Below are 25949 nucleotides of genomic sequence, written 5' to 3'. Positions count from 1 at the left end.
TGTTTAATTTACAGAACAACTTGGCCAATGTGAATTCTAACGTTACATCACTAAAGCAAAGAGTAACCATACACAAGGAAAACGGGAGGGGAAAAAAAGAGGTTTCTATGAATTTTTATGTCAAGAGCTAGTCCCAGGACAATTTAGGTTCAGAAATAGATTGTTTTAAAAAGCTTTTTGCACAGTATATAAAACGGATTCTTTACTGCCTATAACTTAACATTCCCCTGCAGGCATTAAAGCAAGTTGGCCTTGCTACAAAAAAAGATTTCTGTTTCCAATCAGCAGGGGGCAGTAAAAAAATAATGCTTTCTAAAAATTAATGAATGATCTTCCAATTCTTCTCTTTGGTTAAATGATGAAGCACTAAGGTACTCCAAGCTTTTGATTCATGCCTTGTCCATCAATTTCTGATATTTTGAATGCATTCTCTAAGAGTAAATGTTTTAAATATCTCTTTATCTTTTTCTCAACTGCTTTATGAAACAGCATACTAAATTTCCATTTCAGCCTACCGTATATACTCGAGTATAGGCCGACCCGAATATAAGCCGAGGCACCTAATTTTACCACAAAAAACTGGAAAAGTTATTGACTCGAGTATAAGCCTAGGGTGGGAAATGCAGCAGCTACCGGTAAATTTCAAAAATAAAAATAGATACCAATAATGTTTTTGAATATTTATTTCAAAGAAAAACAGTAAACTAGCGGTGTATTCAATGAAATACTTCACTCACCTCATGATGCTGATGTCCCGCTGTGATGATGATGTCCCGTGCAGCCGTGGGAGCGATGTCCCGCCTCCTATGACACATGGCACAGTGATTCCTATCATTGGATCACTGTACCAGAGGAGGTGGGACATCGCTATGTGGCTGCTTGCCATAACAAGGAGGAGGTGGGACATCGTTGCAGAGCGGCAGGAGGGGGAGGAAGGGGAATCGTAAGACAGCCCTGCATTACATTAGAACGTGAGGAGGGGGGATGGTGCAGTGCGCGCTGCGCGGCAAACTGACACAGAGGGAGGGGAAACTCACAGGGGCACTGGGCCATTCACGAGTGTCACCCAGCGGCATGGCCCCGCCCCTTTTTCTCCTCCATTTCGGGCAAATTTTTCACTGACTCGAGTATAAGCCGAGGCGGCTTTTTTCAGCCCAAAAAGTGGGCTGAAAAACTAGGCTTATACTCGAGTATATACAGTAATTATCAACAAAGGTTTGACTATCTCCTTTTCTAAAAAGCACAGCACAATCCCAATCTGGAAAAGGTAGCTGTTAATACACTTCTGAATCACTACAAATATCTGGACATCCTTCAAGCTAGCAACAGCAATCACTGAAATCAAAAAGGAGATTAGAAGTGAATATATCATGAGTGTAGAAGTACTTAAATTCCACATTCAATGGAGGAAATACCACCAAGGCAGTTAACACCTGAGCCATTCCAGTCATCAGATACAGAGCTGGAATGGACTCAAGTAGAACTAAAAAATACCTGGATAGGAAGACCAGAAAAATAATGATAATGAATCATGCCCTTTACCTATGCAATGGTGTTGACAGACTCTATTTACCAATGAAAATGATGGGTGTGGAATGTTGCAAACACACCATACAGTTGGTGAAGGGGGGAAAAGGGTTATTGGAAAAATATCTGAAGAACAGTGAAGAACATACACAGAAGCTAGTATACCATGAAGGCCTAGTGAGTACCAGAAAGACCAAAGTGGTCTAGAAGAAAGACCAAAGGAAGAATAGAAAAGAGACTTGGCAAGACAAAGTGTTTATAACCAATGGGGGAAAGAAACATTGGTCTTACCTGAGACGTTACTTCTCAATGGGTTGCAGGAGGGTCCAGGAATGGGATTATCATGTCCTAATTTGCCCAGAGACTGAGTTACAATTTTAGCCATGCCTCTCTGCCTACTCCTCCTTGACTCCAGTTTCAACAAGGATGCAGCCATGTCGAAATGATCTAGTTATAAAAAAATCACCCCCCATTGGTCCTAAAGACGGGCCTAGGGCGTGTCTGGACCCTCCTGCAACTGACTGAGAAGCAACATCTCAGGTAGGACGAACGTTTCTTCTCCAGTGTCGGTTGCAGGAGGGTCCAGGAATGGGATCTGCCAAAGCCTATGTTCTAAGGACGAGGAACTGACTGGTCTGGAGTTCCCGATGTAGTGTGCACTCTTTGAAGTACCCTTCGTCTGAAGGATGCCTCAGCGGGTGCAAACACATCCAGCCTATAGTGCCTTACAAACGGCGATGGTGAAGCCCACATAGCAGCCCTGCAAATGCCCTGAATGGGAGCTTTTATGGCCCACACCGCAGCATTCCTGGTGGAGTGAGCCGTAATGCCCCCCCGGCGCTGACAGACCCTGAGCCTCATAGGCTCGTGCGATGGATGCCCTCAGCCAACACCCTATGGTGGAAGGAGTGACTCTAGCTCCCAAGGTACAGGCTTGGAAGGATACAAAGAGAGCCTCCATTCGCCTGAGGGAAGCAGTTATATAGATACGGAGGGCCCTCTGAATAGCTAGTCTATGTCACATTCTTTCTCTGTCGTGGGAAGGATCCTGGCAAAAGTCAGGAAGTATGATCTCATGAGCTCTGTGAAAAAGAGAATTGACCTTCGCAATAAAGGAAGGGACCAGTCAGAGCACCATCGTATTCAGGTGGAAGATACAAAGGTCTGATCTGACCGATAGAGCCCCCAGCTCCGAGATATGTCTAGATGATGTTATAGCTACTAAGAACACAACCTTAAAAATTAGGAACTGGAGGCTAACTGCTCTCAGAGGTTCGAAAGGCTCCTTAGTGAGAGCCTGTAGAACCATGGTCAAATCCCAGGTGGGGAATCTATGGATTACTGGTGGTCTAAGATTGGTTGCCCCCTTGATGAATCTGTTAATAACAGGGAACTGAGCCAGATTCAGTCTTCCATCCCCGGCCAGGACAGTTGACAGTGCTGCAACCTGCCTCCGGATAGTGTTGTGAGAGAGACCTTTGTCTAGGCCATCCTGCAGGAATTCTAGAATTTGCAGGACAGAGGTTCCCGTCGGGACTATGTGAGCTACCTGGCAACATTTAACAAAGGTGGTCCATGTGGCATTGTAGTTCCTTGTCATGGATGGATGGCTGGATGCTTCTATCATCCTGATTACTCTAGAGGAAAGGTTAGCATCGCTCAGGAGATCCCTCTCAAGTGCCAGACGATCAACTGGAGCCACTGGGGCTCCGGATGTACCAGGCCCCCCTGGCACAGGGAGATCTTCTCTTGGGGAATTCTCCAGGGCTTGGCTATGGTCCACCATCTGGGCCCTGAGTGCTCGTGGATTGCAGATCCCAATTTAGTCGTAGTTATGGCCTTGTGGAGCAAGTATCTGAACAAGGCCAATGGAAAAAAAACCCATGAAGGATGGAGGATCTGAAGTCAGACCTTCGTCATCTGATAGGTCAATATTTCTCTGGTCCTCCTATCCCCAGATAGATCCCTCGCTCATGAGGGAAGGAGAAAGGGGCCTGGTTCTGTGATGCTCAGATGTGTCTGCCTGAACCAAGGGTGTCTTGGAACCACCTGCAAAGCTTGAGTTAATGGCACAGCTGGGTTCCTCTGCTGGAGGCCAGATGCAATGCCATGTGCAATGGCCTGGGAGATAATGAATCGAAGATGTTTAGGGACCTCAGGCACAGGATGATCTGTAGGCCTAAATCCAGCTGCTATAGGCATAAGAGTGGTCTGGGGGGGCAGTCTAGGCCTAATCTGGTCTTGGTTCAAGGCTATAGAAGCAGTACAATAGAAAGGATCCTCAGGAGATTTCCTGAGTTGGTCCGGGGGATCATGGGGAGAAGCAGGCTCTGTAATGTCTGGGCAGGCAGGCAGAATTATGGCCTGAGAAGAACTAGACCCAGACCCCTGCCTCTCTTGTCCCTGTTCCGCCTTGGCCACTTGCTTGTCTAGAGTCCTCTGTCGTCTCCTTTCATCCATCCCAGTGGCCCTGGAAAGGTGGCTGGTAGAGGCCTTCCTCTGCTGTCTTGTACTGGAAGACTTGCTGGAGCTCCTCTCCCTGAGTGCCCATGGGGACAGTAGATCGGTCTCCCTTCCCAATGGGTGTGGTGTCTGCCATTTTCAGGGCCTGTTATACTCACTCCTGTTGTAATTCTACTGTCTCTAGCCTTTCGGCGCAGTTGAAGCGATATCTCGAAGCTGGAATGTCAGCCATGCTATTTCCGGTCTCCTCTGCTCTCTCCAGCCAACAAGGACAGAGTAAGGTCCCTCTGCATTGATCTTCATCGTCCCTATGACTGGCTGTACCCAACAAAATGGTTGCTGGTTAACGCACAGCTGTGATTCGTGTGCAAAAACACTCCGCCGAAAAACTCAAAAGCTAAAAGCCTGTTCCGGTGGTCGGGAAATTCGGCTAGCTCTTCTGTAGCTGTGGAAGCACCTGGGGAGTTCCCTCAGGCCAGGGGAATACCAGCTGAGCCGCTGATGCATGAGCGCCATTTTGCCCTTTCCATGTGGCTTCGGTTGCAGATAGCTTAGGGAAGCGGCGCCAATGGCTGCCGGTGGCTTAGATGGACAGCCACCACTAACCAATTCCAATTCAGTGCTCTATCAACTGTGAAAGTTTAAGGAGGGTCCAGGAATAAGGATAAGATTGGAGCTGAGCCAAGGAGAAAAAATGTCCTCTCTTGGGTCAGACTGTGTCGAAACTGGAGCCAAGGAGGAGGAGTCAGAGAGGCATCGCTAAAATTATGACTCAGTCTATGGGCAGATGAGGACATGATAATCCCATTCCTGGCCTCTCCTGCAACCAACACTGGAGAAAAACAGGCAAAGTCGATAACAAGCAGATCTGGTAATGACTAAGAGTGGAAAGTTGAAGAACGAGACAGAGGGGCTAATTCTGGCTGCACAAGACCAAGTCTTAAGAACAAATGAACAAAAGCTAGAATTGAGAAGACAGCAAAAGACAGCCAAGTGCCACTTATGCAAAGAAGCTGAAGAAACAGATCACCTGGTTAGCTGCTGCAAGATCACACAGACTGACTATAAACGACAGCATGACAATGCAATAATGCAACAATGGTGCATTGGAAGATCTGCAAGAAAATTAATTTGCCTATAAGCAAGATTTTATAAGACCATAAAATAGAGAAAGTAATAAGAAATGAAGAAACTAAAGTGCTCTGGGCATTTAGATTTCAAACAGGTACCTGTCACATAACACCCCAGATTTAACAACTGTCAATAATAAAGACAAAAAGGTTTGGATAATGGACTTAAGAGTACCTGGAGACAGCAGAATAAAAGAGAAAGAACTGAAGAAGATAACAAAAATACAAATACCTGCAAATAGAAATAAAACAACAGTGGCAAAAAAGCAAATGTAGTACCAATAGTCATATGTGTTTTGGGTGGATTTCCAAAACAACTGAAGCACCACTTGAACATTTTTAGCATTGACAAATTTACCATCAGTCAATTGCAAAAGGCAGCTTTACTCGGAACAGCTTACAACCTGCAATGATATCTCTAATACCATCAAACAGCCACATCTATCTATTTCTGGTTTTTGGGAAGGACTCAAAAAGTGAATAAAAATGCCAAATCCAGTTTGAACATCTCACTGAGTCATATAAACAAACCATATAAAATTAAACAATATTTGGAAATGGTAATTTATTGGAATTAAATTAGAAAAGAAAATTGCAGTTCTCTTAATAGTTCCATTATTCTCCCCAAACCTAGATCTACAAGTGCAATCTTTTAAGAACCTCAATAGTTAAATTTGCCTTAAAATACCATCCTAAGAAATTTCTCAGTATTTCTCTTATTAGTGAAATGTGGCAACTATAATCTAAACACTTTCAGATATGCATATTTAGAAGTATGTTTTGCCAGCTTAAATATTTTCACCCAAGTTAATAAAGACAGGGTCAAGTCTCATCGGGGTGATAAAGATACATCAACCTTGCACCTCCTTGCAAAGGCTGCACTGTTAATATGTGCTTTAGAATAATTCATAACGATCCATCAGTCTACTTCTTTTTGAGGTAAACTGTATTATACACAAAGAAGTAAGAGGTATTAATGGCAGAAGACAAAGAAAAACTAACTATATCTAATCTGCATCAATAAATGTAATATTATCTCTCCATCTACATTTAATCTTACAAATCATCGTTCTTTCCCTCCATTCATTCTGGCTCCATATATTTGTTTTAAGGTTTTATATTTACTCATTTTTTTCGACATGACCAAGTAACTCAATGCACATCTTTTATAATGGTTACCTTTCATTCAATTAATTTTGTACCTATTAATTCTTTATATTATGTTATTATTTTACCACAAGGACTTCTTACATAACCAAGTACAATTTCTGTTTGTTTTCCAAACATATCCTTCTTTAAACACTATGTATCCAAAAAGCATGCGTCTATGCAGTCATTTTTATTTCTTTCAACATGCAATATTAGCAACAGAGCAAATACGGTTCATCACTTTTCTAAAGTGCTTAGACATCTATAAATTCACAATCCTTTCCTCTATAATTAGTAGTCTACAAAATTACACACATCCCTTGTTCTAGTTTTTGATATTCATGTATAACTTGGAATCACACAATTTTCCCTATCAAATACAATTATCCTGAGTTTTAATACATTTACGTAATGTTCCTTGTAAGAAAACATTCCATAATATAGATAGTCCTCAACTTACGATCACCACTGAGCCCAAAGTTTCTGCTGTTAAGTGAGATGTTTGTTAAGTGAGTTTGGCCCCATTTTACAACCTTACTTGCCACAGTTGTTATGTGAATCACTGCAGTTGTTAAGCTAATAACACAGTTGCTATTCTCACATCTTTTTATTATTTCATTTTCATCATTTTTCTTTGGATAGTAACACTTAACATGAATTTCAATTTCACTCATCAATACATTATTTTGAATCCAACACAAATCTTTCCTTCCAACATTTCATTTAGTGTCATTAAAAATCATTTCACTACATTTCATTCCATTTACTTTGCTGAAAGTTCCTTATTTAACCGTCTTCGCCATTTCTAAAATGATTGTTTATTTCCTTTAAGATTGCTCTGCAGTTTTTTCTGTGTGTTCTTGATTTTAATCATCCTTCCTTTTCTTTGACTATGTTTCTTTTCAGTTACTTCTCCAAATGAGATTTAAATGCCTCTCTCATCCTCATTGGCAACACTAAAGCTGCCTGCTTCAGAGTTCTTGCTTGCAATTGTTTTTCTTGCACTCATTTTTTTGCAGCTATCGTTCTCTTATAAGCACTTTTTCTTCATCCACGGCCTCTTTCTCTTCATTATTTTACCAAACATTAAATTTCACACTGCAGCATGATTCTTTTTTCTATTTCAAGCAGCTTCCACATCTTTTCTTATATCCCATTCATTCTGATTCATTTTGTTGGGAAATGAATTTTCTATTTTTTTTTAAATATTCCTTTCTTCTTCCTGGAATCATTCTATTTTCTCTCTCCTTTTATTCTTGCTTTTTTTCCCATGTTCATTTTCTCCCAAGATCTAATTCTAATACTAACTCAAATTCAGAACATCTCATCACTCTTGCACCTTTCAGAGGTTCTCTTAATCTTTAATAATAAACAATCAAATTAGCAGATTATACAATCTATTCCTTTCCTATGCCTTATCTATGCATGAACAATTTATGTGTGACCATACTCAAAGCAAATAGTTGTCTTTTTAATCAGGTATTGACGGAACAGTCACTCTTCTCATACATTCTTGTCCTTAAGAATAATATTTTCACTTTTTTTGTCCCTTTCCTACCCAACCTAACTTCACATTGTGAATCATATTAATTTAGGATGTGGATCATATTTACAGTTGTCCTCAGAATATATCTCTAGATAGCCAGATGTGATATCCAGTGATGTCTGAGCTTGGTTGTTTGCTTGGAGATGTTCTTTACTCAACTAGTTAACATCATCAGTGATGTTATGTAGCCAGGTACTGAAACAAGGATTCCACAGCTCAACCCTGAGCTACGTACATTATCTTCTATTGCTATGACTTTAGCCTCAAATACTTTTCAATCCACCTGATAAATATTTATCCCCTTTTTACACAGAAGAATCTTAAGATGACAGCTAAATTTTCTTTTAATGTTTTTTTAAGAATAGGTTTGTGCTCTGTAGGAGTTTGCAGCCTGAATTAACAATTCCAAATATTTGAAGTTTGAAGCTATTGATGTAGAGCAGATCTGCGTATTTTACAGCTGCAGGGCTACATCTAGCTCTTTGGCTATCCCTCTACAGCTCATGTGAAGTCAGTGGCAAATTACAAATCAAATGTAAATAAGTATGCCATAAGGGACAGAAGCAGCTGAATCTGGTCCAGTTCTGAGCAGTTGCTGTGCACTTGTTCAGTCGGCTGGCGGCTGCGGGAGGGCAAGGAGAGAAAATATTTTTCTGCACCTGCGCAGTGCTCATCCCTCCCTCACCTGGGACAGCCTAATGAAATCATTGTGTGAGGAATTCTGAACTCAGCCACCCACTGCAAGCCTTATAGGTAAGTGGTGGAGTGTAGCTCGGAGCTAGCAAGCAATATTAAGCAGAATTAAGTTCAGTCTATCAGTTCAGTCCCCCAGAACACTCCCAGTTTCTGATGTGGTCTCCTGAGAAAATTAAATGCCCTGATGTAGAAGTAAAACAGCCAATGAGCTAAAATACACCCTTGTTTAATATTAGCAGCTGGAGCTAGCAGCTATATTTTTTTTAAAATAAGCAAAAGCAACCTTTAGTTTTCAGGCAATTGTCAACCTTTATTTTTTGTAGATTTAATAAGCATCTTCTATGTGGCACATATTAGAACAATTTGTTCCTTTTAAATGTAAATAATCTGTGAATATTTAAATTCTTTATGCCTGATAAATGTACTCTATTGTTAGATTTTTGTGAAGTTGGCATGAAGAGACAATAAAAAGCAAAGCTAGTTTACTTAATAGAATCTGTACTCTAATTGTTCACTACAATATCCTTTATTTTATTTAAATAAAGAATATATCCCTTTAGAAGTTAAACAGTACCAAGAATTGCCATTAGGTAGCAGCAAAGGATACTCTATTTCCTTATTCCTCTCCATTTTCTAACTTTCTCACATAGCTCTGGATTTGCTCATTTCAAAACAGCATGCATATCCACACCCATACAAAAACTTGCCCTAATTCAGTTAGTGTAATGTGCAATTCCAGGAAAAAAAAAGTTACTGCATTGAGGAGCTTTCCAATAGCACTAAGCTGATGTTCACAAGCCTCAGAAATGTGGAGTTAACTTTAAGAGTACCTATATTCCATCCAGTTTTTCCTACATATGTTATTTGTCATAACATCTATACACAACTTTCTGTCTTATAACAAAGAAAGGAAGAAAATCTATATTTGGCAAACATGGTGCTAAGCAGAAAATAGGAAGTAAATGGCTCTATTTTTTGTTTTAAAAATTAGACACTTATTTGTTTGGAATTAATATGTTATTTCATCAATTGTACTTTCCCCTCAATCGTGTGTGTGTGTGTGTGTGTGTGTGTGTGTGTGTGTGTGTGTGTGTGTTCAATAATACATGCACACATTCAAGTCAGTCTATAAAAGAATGACTAGCTCAAAATCACTCAGGACTTTGCACATAAGACAGAAGCCCTCCCAGTTTCCAGCCTGGAGCCTTAATCACTATACTAAGATGTATCCTGTGCCCCCCCCCCGCCCCCTTCAACTGCTCTCCTCTTTCATGATGAATTTCACCAGAGACTCTGCCATTCAAAAATTATAAGGTATTCTAACATATTGGAAAGTAACTAGCTTGGGGAGTCTGCATGGTACAAGCTTTTCCCTTTGTATTATTGTCTCTACAACATTTGCACTTCAACTACATATTCCCTCAGATAATATGCTCACTCATTCTGCTACATAGCAAAATGCATAGTCAGGCTCACTGAATGGCTAATATATTGGAAAGCTAAGCTTTAACCACAACCAATGCATGTTAATATGACTATCAAATGCTTATTTTTTTGCAGTACCATCCGTCACTACATTTTAGGTTCTTTGGAAGTTGATAATGAGAAAAAAAGAGAGGCCTCAAAGAATTTAAATATATGTAATTTTTAAGACCAATGTTTAAAACTGAATGCCAGAAGTATGGTGGTTCAATATTTCATAGCCAATACAAGAAATGTGCAATGCCACTGCAACTTTAAATCTTGATAAATCCCCTGTGTCAGCCTCTCCTTCTCATTGAAATGCCAGAGGGAGCAGCAATCAGAGAGGAGATGTTCAATGTGATAGAGGTCAGGACACTGGTGGATCAACGTACAAGGAACACGACCTTGTTTATTTTTTTCTCCAGTATTATTGTTTACAGGGTGCTTTGTTCATGTACCTTGTGGTTCTTAGCTAAAAGATGAAATTACAGCCTAGGATGGTGCACTCAGGCACACATCCAATTTGTGTTTCCATCTCAGAAAACAAAAAGCTTTGGAGGCCCTCAGGCTGCCATTCAAACTTGGAGAGGCTGACATTTTTAACAGCATGAACCAGAGACTGGCAGAGGGAATGATCGAATGCATTTCTAACTTGTCAATCAACGATCTCACCTCTGCTGTCTTGTAAACAGTTGGGAGCCATCTAAGTACATTCATAAATGGGGACAAGTACATTCAGTTGGGGGGCTGAAGCTATGGCCATAGATTGCTAGCACTTGAATTCAGAGCCTAGTGTAATAATCTCAGCACAAATAACTTGTAGATTTTTAACAATGCTCTCAGAGTGGACAAAGGCATATAGACTTCAGACAAACAACTACCCTGATGGATATTCTGTTCAGGGAATACTTCCAATTATATGCAAGAAACATCCTGCATTAATATAAAACTTTACTTTTTTATCAAAAGATGTCACTTTCATTGCAGATGCTAAACTAGCGACATGCCAGAACATGACTTGTTTCATTAGTAACAGAAATGTTTTTGTAGTAAATATATAACAAGAAAATAAAAGAAAGGGACAGAGGTATTGCTTGAATGCTTATTGCTTGAGCAAGTTCACTGGAGAAGAAAAAAATAGGTACTCTCCAGGAGAATAAATAGTAAACAATGTGCTAAAAACACAACTATCCAATAAAGCATTATGGGCAATGACGTAAATAACTTTACAATCAACAGGGATTAAGCAGCCCTAGATGCTGCAACTTCTACAATACCATGCAAAAAGTCTACTGATACACTCCATGCATTTAGAATGTATTAAAAGAAAAGCTTAATTTCTGAGAGTAACTATGCTGAATTATTGCGGGGGGGGGGGGAGAGAATCTTATTTTTAAGACAGCAAGACAAAGATGGGTATGACTAGAGAGTCAGAATAAGTAAATACTTTAAAACACTCTAAAACGTGTTTCAATCCACAAACACATTCAAAATAAGCCAAGAGAACAAAACTCCATCTCAGGCATTTCTAGCAAATACAATTCATTCCTGCACTGCTAAGTAAAATTGTATTTTAGTTCTAAAAACTGGCAATTTGAGGCCAACAAATAAAAAAGGAATTTTGCAAATTTACTTCTATGTTTTTGAAATGCTCAGGGATTGCTATTTGCTTTGGGGTTATCACTTTTCCATCTTGTTCAAAATCCTAAGAAAACTGGTTTGAGCAACAGATTAAGTACAAAAGGGTCCAAAAAGAATGTATAAGCCATTAGCATCTGTTAATACTTTAAGCTAAATAAAATTAAAATATAAAGTGTTCTCATCTAGGTATGCAAAAAAAAAGGCTTTGAACAGATATAATTTCTGTCAACCTGCCATCATTTATGACTTAACTCTAATGTTATTCTAATGTAAGCCAACCATCTCGCTGTGAGATGGGCAGTAAATAAATTTAATAAATAACAATGATAATAACAATAACGCAAGTATTTGCACTACCTAAATGGTAAGCTCAATTCAACCAAAATTTTAAGGAGGATATCTTACTTACTCCAGGAACCAAAGTACAAAATCTTCTGTTTAACCCTAGTTCTTGCATGCCCAGAATCTACTACCGTCTTTACAATCTTCATTAGTATTTTGTAACTATCCTTGAATCCAGTGCTCAGAATTTTTAAAAAATTAAATGGGTGTTGGCCTTCTATTACAGCAACGGGTAAACTTCCTAATACAAGAGAGTTAAGATATCTCTGTCACTTTGTTGAATACACATAACATATCAAGAAAGCAACGAAAAGGTAACAAATAATAAGGAAAAAAGTTATGGTTATATTAGATATAGATTTAGACGTGCATTGATCATTATAATGAAATATGGTAGCCCTTCATTGAAATACTTGCATAAACTTTCTATATACAGTGTTTGAAGATGTATTTGAAATGAGATATATTTGTTTCGTTTCCCTTTTGCTTTCCCCCCTCATTTTTTTAAACTAATTTAAGGCAGGCATACCTTCATACATACTTATTTTGTACGAAATACTTGTGAAATAAAGATTCTAAACATACTGATATATTGGATTACAGTTTCTTTTATTGTCATTAAAATGGCAATATATATATATAGAATATAAGCATCCATATATACATTAGATGATAACAAAGAATTATCTGCTACCAACGTGTGATCACATGGAGTTTTGCAGGTCAGATATGATAGTCCAAGTCTGCCTTAGTCCATAAAAATTATTGAGATATACATAGTCTGAATTTGTTATTTAATCCCTAAGCAAATTCATTATAAACAAAGTGCAAAAATGAAAATTGAGCATTTTTATTTATCTTAATTTTTATTCTACCCTTGAATCCAGAGTATAAATCATAAAAACAATACTAACACAACCGTAACAATCATAATAACATAAAATACAATATGGTAGGAGATTTATATTTTCTTGATTTTAGAAGTATACATTGAACACATGATGTCCAATCAGTATATATAAATGTCATAAGATATTTCCTATTTATCAAAAGATCAGCTGACATAAATGTCAACCTTATCTTTAGTGCTTACTAAAGTGCAAGCAATATTGGAACTTAAACATATTTCTACCATGACATTCTCATGATCATGGATTTTTATCTTTCTGTTATGTGAAATTCAAAAGACCCTACAAATAAGAGTATTCAGGTGAAATTTATACAAAAATGGCAACCATAATATTTTTCAGGCTAAAATTAAAACTATTCAAAAAATCAAGACTTTATGAAGTGATATTGTAATGAACAGACAAACATTGTAATTTCCAAATTGATCTTTTGGATAGTCCTCAACGTAGGATCATCACCATTGGGACTAGCAGTTGTTAAGTGAGATGTCACTGGATAGTACCTGAGCACTTTCCTGCAAGAAAGGAAGAATCCCATGGTTGCCTTTGATCATCAACTAAGAAAAGAGCGATCAAGTGCAACAGCTGACTCTTTCGTGGTTTTGGCTTGACTTCCTGAGATTTAAAAGCACCAAGCAGATCTCCTGTGGAATCAAGAGATCACCTCTAGCAATCTATTTAGTGGTTTCCATGCAAATTGCCTGGTTGTCAGGAATAAAAGTCCCAATTGGATAAGGAGTGGAAGATTGCAATGAAGTGAAGAGAAGCATTTTAAGACACTATGGCTGAGGGACTGCCTATCTTTTTTTTTCCTTAGCCAGCTCTAGCCCCGTCTTGGAGTGTGGCAAAAAGGGATGTTAAAGGGCTGCCTTTAGTATTTCTTTTTCACAGCCAAAGCCCAGGCCAGTAGCCAGGTTGGGTATACCTCATAAAAAGGGCATAGGTGGGTGGAGTTACAGCACCCCTGTGGGTGTAAGTGCAAAACTGCCAACTACATTTTGGTCACGTGACCATGGAGTTGCTGCAATGGCCGAAACTTGAGGTACCAGTTGTGAATCACATTTCTCAGTGTGTTTGTAATTTTATGACTGACTGAATGGCAGTAAGCCTTGGGATACCTGTATTTGTGTTTAGCTGGAGTTGTGCAATACAGGTATGACCACAATTGGTACCAGAATTTCTATATTTAAGCAAGATTGCTATTAAGTGAGTTATGCCTGATTTTATAACTTTTTTTTTTGCCATGGCTCTTAAGCAAATCACTGCAGTTGTTAAATGAATCATGCTGTTGCTAATCAAATCTAGCTTCCCCCGATTGATTTTGCTTGTTGAAAGCTGACTGGAAGGTTGCAAATGGTGATCATATGACCCTGGGATTCTGCAGCTATTGTAAATACCCGCTGGTTGCCAACCTTCTGAATTTTGATCACACCACCATGCAGGTGCTCTGGAGTTGCAAGTGCAAGGATCGGTTGTAAATTGCTTTTTTCAGTGCTGTTGTAACTTTCAAATGGACACAAATTGAAGGGTTGTAGATTGAGGAGTCTCTGTACTACATATAATGTATATCAGTAGGAAGTATAGATATGCATTACATATGAATTTATACATCATTTCTTTCTATTTTCCTATTATGTCAAAAGATATATATGTATTCGGGTATGTACAGTATACGAAAGAGGTTCTTCTTATAACTGTTTGTTATAAGAATCTGTCCACCCAAGAGACCCAAAATTGAAAAATTTAGAAGTAACTGAAGTTGTTTTTACATTTATTACAAAACAAGATTAAATAATATGTGTCTAAAAAAAGTAGGGAGTTTCCCACAAGATAATCTGAATCTTCCCATAGACTTTAATTGATCTTGGGCATTTTCACTTCTCAGTTTTTAATTAATAAGGCAAAATGACACTCTTGATTTCCTTTCACCAGCTTAGTTTTTGGTTTTAAAACCACTGAATTAAATATAAGCCTGTGCAATGAAATTATTATTTAGGAGAGTTATAAGAAGATACAAATGAAAACGAGAAAATCTTAATGATTATATGTTGGTTTCCAAGAGAAATATGTGAGATATGATGTATCAGAACATTAAATAAATTTGTGGTAACAGAAATCTGTGCCATCAGTACCTGGGGAAACCTCGTGGAACAGCTGCTTCATCATGTTCCTGACATTCATGAATCATTGTGACAGTTAGTTGGGTAAGTCCATAGATTGTGGCCAAGAACATATGATTTTATTTTATTTTAAATCTGGCTTCTTGCCTTGAGTGATGTGAAAATAATGCTGACACATCTTAGATCATCCCACGGGAGCTTCTATAGTTGAGCTAGTATTCAGCACTAGTAGACTTTAAGTTGTCTGCTCATTTATTTGGCTATCTAGCACAACTTTCAGAAAGAGGGACATTAATAAGTCTCATGGAAATTTGGTGTTATATATGGTGACTGTAGCAAGATTATTACTGGTATTGCATAAATATTTGGAACCACTTACAATGGCAGAATAACTGCTTAACATAAAATTTGCAGAAATGGCAAAAGTGACTTGTTTGATTAGGGAAAAGATGTACATTATTAAGTGACTGAAAACCTTTTCTGGGCTTTTTTTTCTGAAATGGAAAAAAATGAACTGGTGATTTATAGGATTGATGATTGGAAAGGATAAAATTTAGGAGGAATCATGATGCAACCTTAAAGTGGGAGGATAGATAATAGATTGATTTGTAACTGCTGTAAAGATGACCAGAAGCCACTTCTTTATTCTTTGTTTTTCTTTTCTGTTTCTTTTCTTTATTTAATTACCTTGATGTAAGGGGTGGTGGTATACATTTTATAAAATAAATAAATCTATTCACCATTTTTCTTTGCTCTTTTCTTTTTCTTAAATTTGCATTGTTTTTCTATTACATAAAATTTATTAATTTTATCTTTTTTTTCAATATGGAGAAATGAAGGCTAGAGTTTAATCATATATTTCTGCCTTGATTTGTATAGATTGAATAAATCCAAGATGGCATTTGCTTCTGGATTCTAGTTTTAGAAAGTTGATTGGCAATTTGTGACACCATTAATTATTTGTAAGATGGTACCTCATTTTTATAAAGGATTTTTAAGGGATTAAATGATTGGGATGTTTTTAATTTCCATAAATGATCTTTTTAAGCCAGATATTAATTTTACTAGAAGAGATAAAATATAAGCTGAAGAGCATTTGAGAAGCTTAAGGTTTAAAAAATTACAAAAAAATAAAGGATTAATAGAAAAGAATATATGTAGCCCATGCCTGAATTGTGAAGATCTTGGTATTCTCTGAGCTTGGTTGTTTGCTTGTAGACATTTCATTAGCTGACTAGCTAAACACTAATTGTTTAGTTAGTGCTGGAAGCGTTTGTCCTCTGTTTATATACAGTAACACCCTTTACAGGGGTAGGTTTAATTCTTAATGAAAAAAATGAAATATATGCTAGTGAGTATAGATTGGTATCATCTGTATTGTGAGTATGTATGAAAATTGTAATCTATAGGTTTGTGGTAATTCCATGTTAAGGATCCATGCGTGAATTTTGCAGAAAATGATGTGATTTAGGAGATACACCAGAGAAGAGTTGCTTTAACCTAGCTGATAATGATTATGTGAAAAAGCCATATAATTAAACAGTAGGATAAATTGAAAGTCTGAAATATCTAGAAGTTGCAAACCAAGATTTTAAAAGTTAATGTGAGGTCTGCTTTTCTATTTCCTAAAAGAATTATTGCCAGATAGAAATGAAGTTTTTAATGTGTATAAGAATTACATCGAAATAAAGTAGAAGGTAAACTAGTAACTAGTAATAAGCCTCTCATTAGGAATATTTTAATTTTCAGGAAAGGCAAAAACCACCCTCTAGAAATATACCCTTGATTCTGTGTGCAGTAGGGGTGTAAATGGAATAGGGAATAGACAGACAGGAAAGAAGTAAATTATTCCAGAACCTATAACAATTAACCTTATCTATCTAGCTTCTTCCATTATCAGTACATCACCAGGAAAGCAAGAATAACAACACAAGCCAGAAATCAGACAGCTTGAATATGAAGTACCAATTCTTACCATATTTATGTTCTAATTTAAATATCAAATGGCTTCCTGTCCAGGCCAATCTTTCTAAACACAACTATACCTAATTTGCAAGGATCAGCACGGTATCTTCTTATGAGAGCTTAGCAAAAATATTTCTATCAGAACCATCAATCTTTCTTTGTTAGTGGCCAACTCTGGATTTGTGCAACATGAACAGCTAGAATGACATGCTTGTAAAAGCACTAGCACTAGCAATCATAATAAAGATGAAAGAAGTTATGAAAACAAGCAGGAGCACAAACCTCAGACACCCAGAGAGTGACAGAGTGAGAAAGTACCTGAAAAGTTGTGAGTGTGCCAGTCCCTGGGTTATACAGGCATCGCAGTGAGGGCATGCTGTCCACCAGGCTGGAGCAGCCCAGCCAAAGAGACCTGGGCATAGAACACTGCAGAGAAAGGACAACTATGAGATGGGACTATATGAAACAGGATGGTACAGAATATAATTTTTTTTAATGTCTGTACAGGTAGTCACCGACATATGACCACAATTGAGACAGGAATTTCTGACATAAGTTGTTGCAGTCATAAGTCACTCAGACCTAATTTTTAATGATGGATGTTAAGTAAATCACTGTAGTAATTAAGAAATCCAGTTTCCCCATTGGGTGCTTTTTTGCTGGAAATTGGCAAAAATGGTAAAAAACACAACCCCTGTGACTACAGGAGGCTGCAACCGGTCATGATGCAAGCCAGTTATCAAATACCCAAATTACAATCGTATCACCATGGGGTGGGTGGGGGGTGTAATGCTTGTAAGTGCGAATATAGGTCATAAGTCACTTTTTCCAAGGCTGTCGTAAATTTGAACCATCAAAGTTAAACAGTCATAAGTTGAGGACTGCCTGTAATTTAAGTTCTTAGCAAAATTACAAGTTAGTGTTAAGAAACTGGAAAAGCTTCCACACACCCACACATTAGTGACCTGTATGTTCCCCTTAGAGAAAAGCAGAAAGAAGGGCAAGGTAGGAAATACTACACTACTTGTACACACAAATAAGGCTAATTAAATTTCTCATTAACATTTCATACTATTTTGTTTGCAAATGTATTCTAATTCAAAAGAGTCAATTCAATGCTCTTAGTGGAGGTGAATTACTTGTTCTTTTAACCCATTAACCAACTAATTAAAACAAATATTATAAAACCCAGCATACGTACAATTAAGCTAATTCACTGACCAATTTTTTCTTCATAGAAATTCACCTGGCCCTTTCCCTCTGCCTCTTAATTATGGCTAGTTTTCATCACCTTAACTATTGTTAATATTTATCATCTATTCGTACCCAAGGGTTGAGACAGATTAGCTAATGTTTGTATCGATATGCTGGAAATTGAGACTAGAGATAAAAGGTACATATATATGTGGCCTTTTTCCCTAAAAAGCTGTAGGCTAGACAGGTTTTCTCTTCCATTCATAACAATATGCTTAGTTAAACTAGTTACCAGTATAAAAGCACCTGATAAACTTTAAGATGAACCAACCCATTACATTACACCAACCTTAGACATTTCCATCTCTATACTTCTGTACAAACCTGAATTGTTGCAAAAACTGATCTCGACTACTTCGCCATAACTAACAGGTAGGCCTGTTACCTGTTTTGTATGCCGCAGAATAGATAATTTGATTGTCTTCTGCTTTGAACTCTATCCATTTTATGCATAGAGTTACCACGAATTATAGAATATGTTTATAATTAGCACAAGTGTGAATTCAGACAAACATAGTATATTCAGCAAACTAGATGTACTACAAAATTTAAACTCAGTTTCAGGTGCCTCCTATTCATCTAGCACTTAAGACTTATATACCACTTCACAGTGCTTTAGAACCCTCTTTAAGCGGTTTACAGGTCAGCATATTGCCCCCAACAACCTGAGTCCTCATTTTAATGATCTTGGAAGAATGGAAGGCTGAGTCAACCTTGAGGCGGCCAGGATCGAACTCCTGGAGTAAGCAGAGTTAGCCCTATAATACTGCCTTTTAACCACTGCACCACACTGGCTCTTAACACCTATATGGATAAAAATGGGATTTAAAAAAAATATATTTATCATAAAATGCAAAAGTAAAAAGCAGGAATATTAGGTATGTTCACCATTATACAGAAAAATGGAATAAAAATAATATAACAACAATAAAACAAAAAGGAAGAAAAAATGAATTAGAGATTTTGAAAAAATATATAATAACAGCTTTACTATTTAACCTGCTATGTGAAAAATTCCTTAGCAAAAGTTATTTGCCCTAATAGATTTTGTATTAATTTAGCTACAGCAGTTTACAAAAGCAATCAAATGAAGGTCATTGTGTAGCAGTGATGTGCGGTGAGCTTCATGGCCGGTGAGGCAAGTGCGAAAGCCCCGCCGAAGCCCCGGCGCCGCGTCCGCCATAGAGCGGGACCCTCACCGGCCATGAAGCTCAACGCACGTCACTCGGCAGTTCAAACTCTGCTCTGCAGCCCAAACTTTCTCCTCCCAGCAACTTGGCCTGTTGGATACAGTGGTGGCGGGGGAGGAATGGGCTGGCTGACTGGGGAGGGGGGTGCCCTTTAAAGCCCTGCTGCCGCATCTTCCCAGCAAGACTTCCTTTCGGCTCGCGGTTTCCCTTGCCTGCCTTAACCAAAGCTTGGCGCCCTGCCTCTGCTTTCACGCTCTCCCTCCCTCAGCTGTGCAGCAGCGTCGGCGGTAGCTCTTGGACTGCGGCGGCAGCGTCGCGCAGGCTGTGGAAGGAGAAGGAGGAGGGAACCAAGAGAGGCTTTTACCGGGCGTGCGCCCCACAGCCAGGACCGTCATTGCGCCTCAAGCCGCGTTTCTTCCTGCAAAGCCCTTCGGGCAACCCGAGAGCTCCGCCTGACGCCCGAAGGGCTTTGCAGGAAGAAACGCGGCTTGAGGCGCAATGACAGTCCTGGCTATGGGGCGCATGCCCGGTAAAAGCCTCTCTTGGTTCCCTCCTCCTCCTTCCACAGCCTGCGCGACACTGCCACCGTAGTCTGAGAACTACTGCCGACACTGCTGCACAGCTGAGGGAGGGAGAGCGCGAAAGCAGAAGCAGGGCGCCAAGCTTTGGTTAAGGCAGGCAAGGGAAACCGCGAGCCAAAAGGAAGTCTTGCTGGGAAAATGTGGCAGCAGGGCTTTAAAGGGCTCCCCCCTCCCCAGCCAGCCAGCCCACCCAGCCCATTCCTCCCCCGCCACCACTGTGTCCAACAGGCCAGACGTCTCGCGTTTATGGTGGACATAAACGCGAGACACCTGGCCTGTTGGGACAAAGCGGCGAGAACGTCCCTGCCGCCTCCGCGCTCCGCCGCCTCGCCCCCCCTGCCTCCTCCGACCCCACCGCTGTGAAGAAAGAAAAACACACACACACCTCACAATAAAAAAATTACAAATTAAATTACAATAAATTTGAAAACCCCCCTCCCTCCGTCTGATCCACCTTTTCCAGCTGTGGAAACTCTCTCAACTCTCCTCTTGTCCGCCCAACGTAAGCGTGCTCAACGTAAGCTCATAAGGCATGATTCGCTGCTCCCCGATCAGGAGGCGGGAGAATCAGTGCCTCTTTTGCATATGAAAGTTTTCGCTTGTTAACTCCTCCTTAACTTTTAAAAGGCGAACAATTCCTTAGGCAAAAGAGGCCCCGAGTTCTCTGGCCTCCTCCCATAGTTAACACTGAGAGCAGACACCAAGCCACTGTGACTTTGAATCTGGTAGCAACTACCCTGGCTTTAATTATTTTAAAAAAATTATTTAAAATTCTTCCTTTCCCTCAGGAGACTGGTGAGGCCTCGCCTCCCCTGCCTCTAGTGACTGCACGTCCCTGTTGTGTAGCATCATGAATAAACCAGAGTTTTAGGCAAAACTGACTTGGTGTTTTGTGCAAATTTAACTAACTAAAAATCCTTTTTGCTCTGTCTCTGGAATAGGTAATTTCTAACATGCAATTATTTTGCATGAGGAATGGAAGAAGAAGATTGTTTGAAATATGATCACTCTTTAAAAAGTAGGAGAGCTATGTTAATCTGATACCAAAAAATCAAGATTCTGGTTGCGCCTGTTTCAATCAACCATTTTAATTTTTTTTAAAAAAAATAAGGTTTTACGATTCTATTGATTTGATCAAATTAAGTGGACTAATAAATTTCTTAGTGAAATAAAAAATATTATCAGCCTCTTTATTTTTGGGTCTTCAACAAGTAGCATTGAAAGGTCACAGTTATCTATCAAGCAGCATTTCCATGATTATACACATCTTCCTTTTTCTAAATACTATCTCTTGATATTTTTCAGTTGTGTCTCAAATTGCCACTCCCACCCTAAAAGCATCTCCTTGTTTCTCCCTATCTTCTTTGATATTTGTCCTATAGCCCTACTTTTGATAACCCTTTGTCTCTAATTTTATTTCAGCATCTTTTGGGAGCAGCATAAATAGTTCCACAGTGAGAATCTCTTTTAAATAAAAAGAAATCTTAGGTTTTTTTTATCCCACTCATCATCTCATTTTCAGCAAAAGATCTGTGTTCCAATTTTAATGCAAAAATTAAAAATATGTCTAATGAATATATATTCATAAAATTGTTGTCAGAAAAATATTTTAATTACTACTACAATCTCATTTTCCTTCACTTCTCTGCCACTTCAGTACTATAGTTTGGTCTCCTGTATGAGCTCCTATGCTCCAGACCAGGACTGTCAAACTCCCTCCCTGTGGGCCAGATGCATCACATGTTGGCCACGCCCACACCCGGTTTAGCGAAGGGGGAAAAAGCCCCATTATGCCACATGACACAGCTGTGATGATGTGAGTTTGATACCCCTGCTCTTGACTCAATGCTGAGTAGATTTCATGTCTGTGACAGCTCCATCCAGTTTGCTGGATCCTTCCAGATAGACCATGGGTATGAAAACATTAATATAAAGCAGTCTTCATCCCAACAATTTATTCTAAGTAGTAGAGCTGAACAGAAGCTGTTTTTTTTTTCATTTTAAAAAAATCCTTGCCTCTGGAACATTTCAATCCATAGTTTTATCTCATGACCATCCATTCCAATTCCCATCTCCATGTACATCAGAATGAATGAACATCAATGCAAATGATTGCTGCAAGTTTTCTCCTTCCTTAATAAACTCCTTCTTCTGTTTTCCCTCTCTGCTGAAATCCCTTTGGACTTACTTCTAAGGACTTATACAGCAACCCATTTTTTATCCTATAACTTTTTTCATCTATCTAATGTACTTCTCCAAATGTATTCTGATATTTAACTTAAGGGTTCCTTGGTGCTCTGTCTACTCAATTCCAAACATCTCACATTTCTTTCCAATATCTGTGCACTTTATTCTATCTTGCTACTTATGTCCTCCAAACAGCTTAACAGGCACAGATCTCTGGTTTTCTTGATTTTTCTGTTTCCTCTGCCCTTGCTGACTCAGTCAGAAATGATGCTTCTCCCTCTACAACATTCTAAAGTACGATTCCCCTTTTAGTTCATTGTACAAACATTATTTTTTTAAAAAAAGGTTGGTCCATGCCCTGCACATTTTACTCTCTAATCTTCCTTTGCATTCATTCACCCTTCTCCAGCATTCTGTTATCAAAATCACATACATATTCTGACCACATAATGTCCTTCCTTAATTGTAAATACTGGGATTTTTTTTCATTTCCAAATTCTACACCAATTTCTTTATGTTCTGTGCCTGGCCTCTTTACTGTTAAATCTCCTTCAGCTGCCTGAACGTTTCTTATTCATACCACAGCGCCTTTTCTCCCGTTAGTTATCTAAACAATTACCTCTCAGACTAATCCCCACTTTAGTTGCTCCAAATTTATCCTAAAAACCTATGTTCTGTAACAGTTTCTTTCTATATCCTTATTTCCTCTTTAAGTGGTTTTAGCTGGGAAGATAATAATTAAACTAATGAAGTGGCCTCTAGATTACCAAGGTTCATGCTGTAATACATTTTTCATCAATAGCCTACCATAGCTAACTCTAAATTAGTGCAAATGTAATGTAAACTGTGGGTAATCCAGATTCCTTTGAATATCTACCTATATATCACATTTGCCTGGAACATGCTCCCAGAAAACAGTCTATGGAATCTAACAAATAATTTTGACATCGTAAATAAAATCCTAAGAAATACTAAAGTACCATATTTTTCGGACTATAAGATGCACCTTTTTCCCTCAAAAAAGAGGCTAAAAATCTGGATGCATCTTATACACTGAATACAGCATTTTTTGCCTCCCGAAACCCTGCCCCCTTCACCAAAATGGCCATGCATAGGCTTATGGAGGCTTTCAGAGAGCTCCTGGGGGCTGGGGAGGGCAGAAATGAATGGAAAACGAGCTTTTTGCTCAATTCCACCCCCCCCCCGGCCCCCAGGACTACTCTATAAGCATCCTAAAGGCTATGTATGAAAAAATTTTTGACAAAAAACAGGCCTGTTTTCGTGAAAAAAATGGTTGTTTTTTGCTCATTTTGGCGGGTCCCAAACCCCCAGGAGCACTCTGCAAGCTCTGCAAGCCCCCTAAAGGCTATTCATGCCTTGGGGGGGGGGACGGGCCATTTTTGGGAGGTTTGCAAATTGCAAACACTTTTTTAAAAAATTTGCCTGTTCAAAACCTTGGTGCGTTTTATACTCCTATGCGTCTTATACTCTGAAAAATACAGTACCTTAAAATTTCTTAATACATTTTATACAGTTTTTGTATTATATATCATGTGCAAAAAATAACAAACTACAGAAAATTCAGATACTATATAATTATAAAATAATAAATGCTTAGAAGGCTTGAATGTAGAAATAAATATTTGAATTCTTCAAACAAGAATTAAAACAAGTGAGAGATGAAGTAATCCACATTTCTAAGGGGAATTAGAAAGCGGGGAAAGCCTCAAGAAAAGCCTTGCTCTAGCTCACAGGTATCAAACCTGATAGTGTCATATGATATCATGTGATGTATCACGGCATTTTTTGCCTTTGTGGAGCTGGGGTGTGGCCTGAGCATGATGCATCCAGCCTGCAGGTCGCTAGTTTGACCTCCCTGCCCTAGCTGATTCCAAGTAAGCCGCCACCATTCAGGACACCACCTGCAAAAAATCCTTACAAAACTATCAGAGCTTTAGGTTTACAACTTAGAGGGGAAGAGGTTCCTTCAGATAGGCAGGGTCTAAGCTATTTAGGAATTTCAATGCTAATAAAACACTTAGTATGGAATTCTACTTTCTAATTTGCAATAATTGTTTCTGAAAATGCTGTGGTCCTAAGTGTGAACCCATTATTCTGAATGGGCGTTTTATGCCAGAAATTGGCAGAAATTCTAGAAACTGGAAAACAATGTCACAAATCATGGTCATATGACCACAGGAGAATTGGCCATAAAGGCAAGCCAGTGGTTGCATGGCCATGGGGAGGTGTGGCATCACATTTTAGGATGACCAGAAGTGCATTACATTACACTCATTTTGGGTCCTTCATAAGTGACCAATCAAAGATTACCCATAGTACCAAAAAACTCCAACCAAAAGTCTTTCAAAATGCTTGAGAACATCTGACCTTATGCCAGTTGGTGTATTTTCCTTAGCAAGTTGTCTACTCACACTCCCATTTTACTATAGTCTAAATTTGTCTCTTTTAAAATCTTTGCATTATGTGATAAGCTGTCAATTCATTTTAATAAATCAGTAATAATTTTTTAGATTTTCCAATTTGTTATGTGCCAATGTCTCAAAATATCATTTAGACATTTTCCATATACAGACCTTCACATAGGTTCCCAATTTTCCCAACCAAACATATGGTTGTGAGGATAATAAAAGCTATAGCTTCAGCGCATTTGAAAGATAATTAAACACATTTATGGTTCCAATTCTAAATACACTTCCTAATGTGTATCTAGGATTGGAACCATAAATGTGCTTAATTCTAGAGAACTTACCATGCTGAATAAAACAACTTCAGAATAAGGAAAAAACTGATTAGATACAATCACAAGAAACAATATAATGTATAAATGTTAACTAAGTTTGCTATTTAAATACAATATAACAGAGAAACAAAAGCAATGCTTAAATCACTTTATCTATAAAATCTGAGGAAAATATACCTAAAATAAATATTAATGGGCTGTTTTGCAAGAAGCTTATCTTTCTGAGCTTTGATGCTCCCATTCCCATCTTTATTTCTGGAGGAAAACAAAGACTTTAGTTCAAACATGCTCACTTTGTTGCTAAATAATCTGATTCCTTTACAGAATAGCTTAAAAAAATCATATATCTGATCATTAGAGCTCCCAAAACTGTATACATATAAATATGTATATGTGTATATTTGATTGTATTTAAGTACAGTGACAATAAAGATTACACTTATTATACTTATATGCATGAAAGAAGGAAAAGGAAAAGGAAATATACATCTTTACTTTCCATTCAACTGAAGTACTTAATATAAATAAAATGAAGCCAGCTATTAAAATATAAGATTTTATTGCATTTGTAAGCCATTCTCATTTAATAATCACAATCAATTTACATCAGACAAATCTGACCTATAATAAAGTTACAATGTTACAATACAAAATCCTCTACAGAAGAAACAAAAGCATCAGACGAAGCAAAATTTCTTAGCAAATATAAGGTCTGATTTGACACCATGTTTAATATACCTCCCAAAACAGTTAATTTTAAGCTCCTCACTCAGACTATTGCCTCCAGGCACTGCCCAGGATTACCACTATAATCAACTCAGCACTCCAACAAAAACATATGCTTCAAGCCATTTAGGGCTTTAAAAGTCAACAGCAATACCCTGAAAACTGGCAGTCAGTGAGGATCACTAAAGGTAGATACAATCATAAATAATTCCAAGGATTGGGATGAAAAGGTGACTCTGCTTAACTCATTTTCCAAAGGCAGAGGGAAGACACAAATGTAACATCTAACAAAAAGCATT

General features: G+C 38.3%; 1 protein-coding gene across 6 annotated transcripts in view; it reads right to left on the bottom strand.

Moving 5' to 3' along the window:
• The window catches only part of BTRC (beta-transducin repeat containing E3 ubiquitin protein ligase), a 195848-nt gene that overhangs the window by 123325 nt on the left and 46574 nt on the right, over positions 1-25949 (bottom strand). For 4 of the 6 annotated variants that reach the window (XM_032225194.1, XM_032225196.1, XM_032225195.1 and 1 more), the window contains one exon: positions 17270-17377. The exons of the other annotated variants lie outside the window; for them this stretch is intronic. In XM_032225194.1, the coding sequence (XP_032081085.1) occupies positions 17270-17377 (108 nt within the window). The remainder of the gene's footprint in view (positions 1-17269; positions 17378-25949) is intronic. 6 annotated transcript variants of the gene reach the window in all.

The sequence above is a fragment of the Thamnophis elegans genome, chromosome 10 (genome assembly GCF_009769535.1).
Source record: "Thamnophis elegans isolate rThaEle1 chromosome 10, rThaEle1.pri, whole genome shotgun sequence".
Taxonomy (NCBI): Eukaryota; Metazoa; Chordata; class Lepidosauria; order Squamata; family Colubridae; genus Thamnophis; species Thamnophis elegans.
The sequence above is the reverse complement of the archived record's forward strand: the minus strand, read 5'-3'. Positions and strand labels throughout refer to the sequence as shown.